Raw genomic sequence first — 10,356 nt, 5'->3', positions numbered from 1 at the left:
CTTTGATTCAATTTCTATAACTATAACAATCTTATTTCGAGTGGAAATCTTACTTGAACTTGTTTTCGTGTCATGATTCTGCTTCAAGAACTTTCAAGCCATCCAAGGATCCTTTGAAGCTAGATCCATTTTTATCTTTTCCAGTAGGTTTATCCAAGGAACTTAAGGTAGTAATGATGTTCATAACATTATTCGATTCATACATATAAAGCTATCTTATTCGAAGGTTTAAACTTGAAATCACTAGAACATAGTTCAGTTAATTCTAAACTTGTTCGCAAACAAAAGTTAATCCTTATAAATTGACTTTTAAAATCAACTAAACACATGTCCTATATCTATATGATATGCTAACTTAATGATTTAAAACCTGGAAACACGAAAAACACCTTAAAACCAGACATACGCCGTCGTAGTAACACCGCGGGCTGTTTTGGGTTTGATAATTAAAAACTATGATAAACTTTAATTTAAAAGTTGTTCTTCTGTGAAAATAATTTTTTTTATGAACATGAAACTATATCCAAAAATCATGATTAAACTCAAAGTGGAAGTATATTTTTCAAAATGGTCATCAAGACGTCGTTCTGTCGACTGAAATGACTACCTCTTACAAAAACGACTTGTAACTTATATTTCCGACTATAAATCTATACTTTTTCTGTTTAGATTCATAAAATAGAGTTCAATATGAAACCATAGCAATTTGATTCACTCAAAACGGATTTAAAACGAAGAAGTTATGGGTAAAACAAGATTGGATATTTTTTGATTGTTGTAGCTACGGGAAATATTGTAACAATTCTATACAAATCATATCCTAGCTAACTTATATTGTATTATACATGTATTCTATTATATTATGTTATCTTGGGATACCATAGACACGTATGCAAATGTTTTGACATATCATATCGACCCATGTATATATATTATTTGGAACAACCATAGACACTCTATATGCATTAATGTTGGAGTTAGCTATACAGGGTTGAGGTTGATTCCAAAAATATATATACTTTGAGTTGTGATCTAGCCTGAGATGTGTATACACTGGGTCGTGGATTGATTCAAGATAATATATATCGATTTATTTCTGTACATCTAATTGTGGACAACTAGTTATAGGTTACTAACGAGGACAGCTGACTTAATAAACTTAAAACATTAAAACGTATTAAAAATGTTGTAAATATATTTTGAACATACTTTGATATATATGTACATATTTGTTATAGGTTCGTGAATCGACCAGTGGCCAAGTCTTACTTCCTGACGAAGTAAAAATCTGTGAAAGTGAGTTATAGTCCCACTTTTAAAAACTAATATTTTGGGATGAGAATACATGCAGTTTTATAAATGTTTTACGAAATAGACACAAGTAAATGAAACTACATTATATGGGTGAATGATCGAAGCCGAATATGCCCCTTTTGCTTGGTAACCTAAGAATTAGTAAACCGATCTACAAATTGACGCGAATCCTAAAGATAGATCTATTGGGCCTAACGAACCCATCCAAAGTACCGGATGCTTTAGTACTTCGATGTTATTTTTATCATGTCCGAAGGATTTCCCGGAATGACAGGGGATATTCTTATATGCATCTTGTTAATGTCGGTTGCCAGGTGTTCACCATATGAATGATTTTTATCTCTATGTATGGGATGTATATTGAAATATGAAATCTTGTGGTCTATTATTATGATTTGATAATATATAGGTTAAACCTATAACTCACCAACATTTTTGTTGACGTTTTAAGCATGTTTATTCTCAGGTGATTATTAAGAGCTTCCGCTGTTGCATACTAAAATAAGGACAAGATTTGGAGTCCATGCTTGTATGATATTATGTAAAAACTGCATTCAAGAAACTTATTTTTGATGTAATATATTCTTATTGTAAACCATTATGTAATGGTCGTTTGTAAACGGTATATTTTAGATTATCATTATTTGATAATCTATGTAATGCTTTTTAAACCTTTATAGATAAAATAAAGATTATGGTTGTTTTAAAAATGAATGCAGTCTTTGAAAAACGTCTCATATAGAGGTCAAAACCTCGCGACGAAATCAATTAATATGGAACGTTTATAATCAATATGAACGGGACATTTCAAGTGAGACACTTAACCGTGTGAGTTGGTTTTATAATCACTATTATTAAGTGATAGGTCAGTCGTGCGAGTGAGGATGCTCACCCGTGCGAGTGAGCATAGTCAGTCGCAAGAGTGAGACCTCATCCGTGCGAGTGACAGTGTTTGTATGTTTGGGTCAAGTGCAATTCTGACCCATTTACTATATTGTTGTGATATTAATGCTAATGAGTAATTTGATTGAAAAGTGTACTAACTAGAGAACTGATATTCTCAGGTGATAAGTGGAAAGGTGAATGCTCAGTGATATAAGACAACTGAGTACTTGTGCTTCCAGGTGAGTGGGATTATCTTTATGGATGTGATTATACAGTGACAAGTATAGTGATCCGTGTCATGCTTAATTAGACTGTGTAATGAGTCTGTGACCAGTACAGTGACTATATGTGATTATGTGCGCACCAGTGAACGTCGAGGTGTTTTGTGCGACGTAAGAGGTCAATGCTATTTATCTTGTGTATTTAGGGTAATAGTATTGAGTCCAAGTGTTACTGATTAGTGGTATAGTGTGAATGACGAGTGCGTCACGTCTGGAAGACTATACCAGTGACTCAGTAGTGTGGACTATTAGTATATTTCAGCTTGATCAGTTATGGGTTGCTGGTCCTCTTGTGTATGGCTTTAAGTGATTAGTGACCAGTGCCTATAAGCTGTGCTTGATACTTGTAGTGATGTCCACCTAGATATTGCCATTCACTTAGCGTTATGCTAATTCTCCCACAGTGTTTCACCCTGCAGGTGTGTATTAGCAATTTTTGGTGGGTTTTGCAGGACAACCGAAGATGTTTGACACAGTGTCACTCTGATGTGTTTTGTAATAAACAATATGGTTAAATGGCTTGTATTAATAACGTAACACCTGTGATTTTATGTAATAATATAAGTATGTACTTATATATGATATGTAAATTAATTAGTCTTCCGCTGTGAGTATCTTAAAAAAAATGTATATGTAAAAAGTACGCTGTTACAAATAGATCGGGATATAGCCGCCCAAGTTCCTGAAAAATTTCGATTGCATGGTATAGACGGACCTTTCCTGTTACCATGGATTGCTATTATCAAGCGAGCCCAACTTAATTCCGACTCCGTTATAAATTGTCATCTCCATTTATATAACAAAGCAAGGTTTAGGGAGTTGAGGCTAAGAACACCTAAACCTCCACAATCTAATGGATTGAGTATCAAACGCCATCTTCATTTATAAAGTATGATTTTATATAGTTAAAATTAGTAAACGGACGAACATACCCTCACATGCGTGGCACATGTGAGGGGTTAACCATTACAATTTGACTGCAATTAGTCAGGAGTACCAAACACGTAAGTTACACAAAACCTAGGTACCAACAACACAAAAAAACTTTAGGTGTTAGTTATAATAATGTAATTAAACTACAAGTACCAACGACGTAATTTTTTTGTTTTCGTTAAAAATAAGTAAACTTACATTTTCATTTTATTTTTTTATTTTTTTCAAAAGAAAAGAATGAGAACCCACATTCCTTTTTGCTTTGTTTGGACTGGCTATTCTTTCTCTTCTAAATACGGAGTAACACAGAAACAAAGTGATAATTTTCTTTTTTACCAAATCGCAATTGTAATATCTGGAAATATTGAAGGAAAGTCCGCATAATAAACCCTTTCTATTAAACAAAGTGATAATTTTCTTTTTTACCAAATCGCAATTGTAATATCTGGAAATATTGAAGGAAAGTCCGCATAATAAACCCTTTCTATTGCTTCATATCATATCATCGTATTCGTATTCATATATCATACGGAGTACTACATTAATTAATTAATTAATAATTTAATAATCAATAAATAATATCAGAACAAAACGCCCCAATTTTAACCACTACATACACCTGAGAGAAAGAAGTAGTACTACTCAGTCCGGTCCAGTCCGGTCCAGTCTCGATCTGTAACTTGTTACCCACAAAATAAAATCAAATCAAATCAAATCATTAAAATGACTTGTTCATCTGAGATCGAAATTGTATCTGAGTCTTCAAAACAAGTTCCGGCAGAAGAAATTGTAATATTTGATGTATTTGGCGCATGTGCCTATGGCGATTTACCGAAACTAAAAAAGTTTGTAGAAGAAGATGGTGTATCTCTATCTCAACCAGATGGTAATGGCTATTATCCACTTCAATGGGCTTCTCTTAATAACTTTCCTCATGTTGCTCACTATATTCTTGAGGTATTTTTGTTTTTTGACACCTTTATTTCTTACTTAGATCCGTTATATTGTACTACTAATTTTATCCCTTGTTTGTATGCGTGTCACTGCGTATATTGCAATGCAACTTTTTGTCTTCTTCAGCCCCCTTTAATGCGTTGGATTGATTTTAATATTGGATTGTGATATATTACTTGAGTGGATAGTGATTTTATTTATTATTTGTGTATATTGAAAAAAAAATAAAAAATTTGTAATGCATCATAGTGCTCTCTACTCTTTAATCTTAAAAAAAGTGATTGGTGATACTTTATCTCAATGTGAACATCCAAACACCCTATTTCTTTGGAAAAGTGGGATCCAATAATCTAATGGAGAGATTGTTTTATGTCAGTAGATGTGAATTGTGATATGTTTTAGAGGGGATATGCATAGTTGCGACTATGGTTTCATGATTTATCGGAGTTTGTTTTGTTGGTGATTTAGCATGGTGGGGATGTGCACACGGTTGATAATGTGCAGCAGACAGCATTGCATTGGGCGGCTGTTCGGGGCTCAGTTGCAGCTGCTGAGGTTTTGTTGCAGAATGGTGCTCGTGTCGAGGCATCTGATGTAAATGGTTATCGGGTAAATATTGTTTTAGAACTAATGTTTAATGTTTAATGTGATTATGTACATTAATTAATATTTAATGCTAGTAACAAGCATCTTAAAGTTTGTGCTTCAATGCAGGCAGTTCATGTTGCAGCTCAGTATGGGCAAACATCTTTTTTGAATTATATAGTAGTCAAGTATCATGCTGATTTTGATGTACCTGACAATGATGGAAGAACCCCTCTTCATTGGTACTTTATTAATTATTATTCTTAAATCATAATTTTTTTGGTGTGCCAACCCTCGTTTTTTAAACTATTAATGTAATGTAAATTTTTTTTTAAATGATGCCAGTGTCCTAGTTTCCATGTAGGCATTGAGTTGATAAGCCTGTTTTATCTTAATTGCCGTGTAGGCAAGAAAAATATAAGTGCATCTTAATATAAGCACCATAACACTTGATGTTTAATTTGCGTTTTAGTAGATAAACGGCTATGGTTTACTTTTACTTAGATATACGTGACCAATCGGGTTATCTCCCTTGACCATCTCTGACCCCTGGCCAACTTAGTTATGCTGCTAGTGAGGTTTGATCGCGAGAGCTCTTGTGAGGATATTTGGAACCACTTTTGTAAAACTCGCAGATTACACCTGGTTAATCATGATTGCTTTTTTAAGAACAGGTTGATTGATCAGATTTTCCAAAATGCTTTTAATTAATCGATCAACGTCGGTCAATGGTCAAAATTGGATTTGTTGGTAAAAGTCGGATTTAGTCGGGTCAACATTTTAAAAATGATTTTGAATTAGATTTTTGAGTTTGTGAATAAATGAACTATTATGTTTTATGTTTCTAGACAATTATGTTAAAGTTTGTGTATATGGTTATCTTCTTTATTGACATATAATTTGAAAATTACTATTTAATTGTATAAAAAGTCCAAACCTGTTAATCCCGAATTGTTGATTACTTCCTGTAAAGTCTCAGCCGAGTTGTTAGGACCCCAACCAGTTGGGTATCTTGGGATGGTTTTTGCGAATATGATATTGATGAAAGTGTAATCAAAGCATCCGAGGAGTTAGATAACACTTTGTTCATATCTTGCTTGTCTCAATCAGGGCTGCTTATAAGGGATTTGCAGATACAATCAGATTACTTCTTTTTTGGGATGCCTTCCAAGGAAAACAAGATAAAGAAGGTACTTGTCTGGTATTTATTTATAATATATTGTTAGGGGATGGTTTAGATGGTTATTTTCTTAAAACTATAGGCTTGCCTGAGTGGCCACCGAGTTGCCCAATGAAGCACACCACCCGGGTTCAATTCCTGGCTATGCCAAATTGTTCAAAAAGGGAGTGTGACTAGAGGGTGCGCATAATGCGCAATTCACCCGGTACCGGGTCTCGCGCTCGGGGGGCTTGATTACCCGAGGTTTTACCTTCTATGGGGGAGTCAATGTGCTCGTTCATAGGAGGGTTTCCTCGCCTTACCCAAAAAAAAATAAATAATGATAATTATATATCTTATAGAAACTCCGTTTGTGGTTATCCAGCTTGTCAGTAGTGACTTTAGTTAGTTACTCATTTGATAAATCATATAACTTTGATTAATTGATTGATTGATAGGTTGTACGCCATTGCATTGGGCTGCATTGAGAGGAAATGTGGAGGCTTGTGTGGTACTTGTGCATGCAGGGACCAAACAGGAATTAACCGTCAAAGATAGTGCTGGATTTACTCCTTCACAGATTGCTGCAGATCGAGGCCATCACCATGTTTCTTTAATCCTCGTATGCATCCATCTTCTTCTCTGATATATTAATTAATATAATCCATAATCGTTCCAGTTGTTCATCTAATACTCCAAAACTCTAATCTGAATTCATATTAAAATGTTCACCAACTCTGACTTTGACCGACTAAATTCGACTTTTATCGACTCTAAACCTGACATTCACCAAGTAAATATGATTTTGACCAATTGACCGGCGTTGACCAACTAATTAAAGGATTTTGGATTAATCGGGGACAATGTGTACAAGCACATTCATTGATAACTGAAAGAGGAGTTTGGAGTTGACTATTTATGGTTCAGTCTTTTTCTTGGCAAAACACAATTCTAGAAGTTTAGCAAATAATTACAGATCTTATTTTATGCAGTCTAATGCATATCGTGCACACAAAAACTGTTGGAAAGATAAAGGTTTGGTCAACCGAGTGAGTGAGATAGGTTACGCCCCAATTCTGTTTTGCATAGTATTTTTCAGCACGATACTCTTCATTAATTCTATTCTTTTTGGTAAGTAAAACAATTCAGTTATTATTTTCTGAGTATTATTTAGTTCACCATCTCTGCTAATCACTAATAATAATTCATCATCATCATCATCATCATCATCATCATCATCATCATCATCATCATCATCATCATCATCATCATCATCATCATCATCATCATCATCATCATCATCATCATCATCATCATCATCATCATCATCATCATCATCATCATCATCATCATCATCATCATCATCATCATCATCATCATCATCATCATCATCATCATCATCATCATCATCATCATCATCATCATCATCATCATCATAATTTGAATCTTTTATCTATGCTAGCTTCTAACTTTGTAAAGGTCACTGCTGTTGTTGGGCTCTGGGGTTGGACTGCAGTGTCCCTTTCAGTCGCTTCACTACTGATGTTTATCCGCTGTAGCAGGTACCTATTATGCTTTATTTGGTCAACCCATTTTGGACCCGTTACCTGTTCCACCTCTAACTTTCATCTATCTATCTATTATTTATTATTTATTATTTATTTGCAGTAAAGACCCTGGTTACGTGAAAACATCAGGAGGGATAAAAGACAATGTTGTTGCCGAGGTACTATTTATCCCTAAGTACTTTGTTAAGCGGATAGTTATGCCCATAAATATGCCTGGATAACCGTAACAAAATGTGTTTCTGCTGTTTGATCACACATACAATCTGAAGAGGCTATGCTGAATACAAACAAGTACTAACTAGACTCGAGGGGTGCTTGGATGTGCTCTTAAAACTAGCTAGTGTAATAAATTTAACTGTATTAAACTTTTAATATCTTTTTCATGTAATGTCAAGAATCTGAATCTTTTCTGGTGTAACAGGCATACCTGCCTGCTTCAAAAATTCTTTTTGCTAAATCCCAAAAATAATCACAACTGAAATTCGATTCCCGTCCCATTAAAATAAATTCTCACAAACTTTTATCTGTTTCTCGGACTAATCACGACCTCCTAAAAAAGTGAGTTATTTATTGACATTATACAGGGACAGGGTCCTTTCTTGACAATTGATGTGATCAACACGGCTCATTGGACTGGAAATTGGTCTCAACTTTGTCCTACTTGCAAGGTTCGTGTACATCTATCTATTTATTTATTACATTCGTAATTTAATTTTTCTTTTTTTTATAATTACACTTGCAAGATCCTAAAATTAGGGGGGTATATTCTCTCTTAACGGATTAGACTGTGAAATTATAAAATTCTTTCTATAAAGGGAAACATGACAATCTGTTTGAAATTTGTCAAAACTGTATATTTAATGCTTAAAACCTTTTAGATGGCTCTTTATGATATAGATTAGATTAATATTAGTCTTAGGATAGATAATCGTATGTAACATATTAGCTATTCTTTTGAATTCAGTTAGTTATATGGGTGCCAAACGAAATAGTGTATCTAATCGAATTTGCATATTTTCGGTCTTTGCAGATAATAAGACCTGTCCGTTCCAAACATTGTCCTACCTGTAAACGCTGTGTTGAACAGTTTGACCATCACTGCCCCTGGATCTCAAATTGTGTGGGAAAGGTACCAACTCACCAACCAACTCTTGCCAGCTTATGCACACAATTTTTAAAAAATTAAAAATTTAAGTCTATTAGTTATGTCTTTTATTTATCATAAATGTAAATGTAAATGTAAATATATGTGCATATACGTGTAGTGTGCGAATATAGTCATAATAAAAAAAGACTAGTTCAAAATATATATATAACTCATTCATTGATGTTGGTGGACGGACATCTACTGAACTCCCCTAGTGTTGAAACTCTCTTTTTTGTTGAACACTCAATTTCACTCCTGACATGTGTGTATGTATTGCAATTGGTTTCCTATTTTGGCAGAGGAACAAATGGGACTTTTTCGTGTTTCTATTCTTGGGAACAGTGACTTCATTGATAAGTGGGGTGGTTGCTATTTATGGTAACTCCAAACTTATAACTCGACGCCATGTGTTATAGTTCTTATGATGTTATTTATTTATTGCCTTTTATTATTCATAATTATTATTATTCTTAAAATGTTAGGAATGTGGACTTCAGTACCAACATTACAGAGCCAAGAATCTTGGATTTTTCATGTTGTTTTTCAACATCCTGGTGCTGCTGCCTTCCTTTTCATTGATGCCTTTATCTTGCTTGCTGCTGGAACTTTGATCTCGGTACAAGCGTATCAGGTAGGTGATCATTCATTCATTCTTTTATTTATTTTTTTATTAAATCTTATAATAATAATATCTGTTGTAACGGTGTGTTTGGTTTGTATTTTGGAAACACGTACGAGTCTTTTGATGCTTGTCTTAAATATACCTTTTATAAATAAATCCCTTTTTCCTCCTATTATACACGAAAATGTTCTATTTCTTTCTCATGATCTTAATTAGTTTTGTGGGTATTTTTTTTGTGAACACAGATTTGTCGGAACATAACGACCAATGAATCAGTAAATGCTAGACGATATGGGTATCTTCAAGGAGCAGATGGGCAGTTTCGTAACCCATATAACCAGGGAGTTCTCAAGAATTGTTCAGATTTCTTAATCAGAGGGTATACAGATGATAATGAAGTGGTTGCCAGATAATAGTTGTAAATTTTAATTCATACATTCATGCACAAATACATACCCTACAATTATACCTGGATGATGATTTACAACCTTATTAGAAAAATGTACGGAAATGGACATTAAAGGTACTCCGGCCTGCAGTGTCAGTTGTACACTAATTTAGTCCCTAGTTTATGAACCCAGAAATTTATACTAGTATTAATTTCTCAGTTAATCCTCGACGAATTTTTTTTTCTTCAAAAAATATCAGTTAAAATCCTGACAATTTAAAAAGGTTATACAGACCTTCTAGCAGCCACACACCAACTGGTTTCACGACCCCATGAGAGGAAAATCGGGTAACACATGATTAGAGGAACATGAGATTATGCCCATGACTTCTGCTTTATGCTACATGTCTCCTAATCACTAAGCTACCATCGCAGGGACAAATAATAACGATTTAATTAAACAACATATCAAAAATTCAACGTTAAATATTAAAGTTAATAACAACTAAGTTTTCGGTTT

The 10,356-nt window shown here is 34.0% G+C and overlaps 1 protein-coding gene across 2 annotated transcripts; it reads left to right on the top strand.

Moving 5' to 3' along the window:
• The first annotated feature begins 4,009 nt into the window (after positions 1-4,009).
• On the top strand, positions 4,010-10,049 carry LOC139851857 (probable protein S-acyltransferase 23). Of its 2 annotated transcripts, XM_071841037.1 has the most exons (13): positions 4,010-4,370; positions 4,836-4,976; positions 5,082-5,194; positions 6,063-6,142; positions 6,570-6,733; positions 7,104-7,242; positions 7,574-7,673; positions 7,780-7,837; positions 8,264-8,347; positions 8,710-8,808; positions 9,126-9,204; positions 9,309-9,457; positions 9,694-10,049. In XM_071841037.1, the coding sequence occupies exons 1-13, from the start codon at positions 4,137-4,139 to the stop codon at positions 9,859-9,861; spliced, it is 1,608 nt and encodes a 535-aa protein (XP_071697138.1). In that variant the 5' UTR covers positions 4,010-4,136; the 3' UTR covers positions 9,862-10,049. The 2 variants fall into 2 exon arrangements, with proteins under 2 accessions (XP_071697138.1, XP_071697139.1); XM_071841038.1 differs by lacking the exon at positions 7,104-7,242 and having other exon boundaries at positions 7,591-7,673.
• The last annotated feature ends 307 nt before the right edge of the window (positions 10,050-10,356 follow it).

The sequence above is a fragment of the Rutidosis leptorrhynchoides genome, chromosome 6 (assembly GCF_046630445.1).
Source record: "Rutidosis leptorrhynchoides isolate AG116_Rl617_1_P2 chromosome 6, CSIRO_AGI_Rlap_v1, whole genome shotgun sequence".
Classification (NCBI taxonomy): domain Eukaryota; kingdom Viridiplantae; phylum Streptophyta; class Magnoliopsida; order Asterales; family Asteraceae; genus Rutidosis; species Rutidosis leptorrhynchoides.
This window is presented reverse-complemented; position numbering and strand designations above follow the sequence as displayed.

What these genes read in the sequence shown, in the direction of transcription:
- LOC139851857 (XM_071841037.1), top strand. Translation starts at nt 4,137, where the DNA reads ATGACTTGTTCATCTGAGATCGAAATTGTATCTGAGTCTTCAAAACAA. An exon ending in CATTAATTCTATTCTTTTTG is followed by an intron (nt 7,243 to 7,573) that starts GTAAGTAAAACA and finishes TATCTATGCTAG; the next exon opens with CTTCTAACTTTGTAAAGGTC. An exon ending in TCTCAAATTGTGTGGGAAAG is followed by an intron (nt 8,809 to 9,125) that starts GTACCAACTCAC and finishes CTATTTTGGCAG; the next exon opens with AGGAACAAATGGGACTTTTT.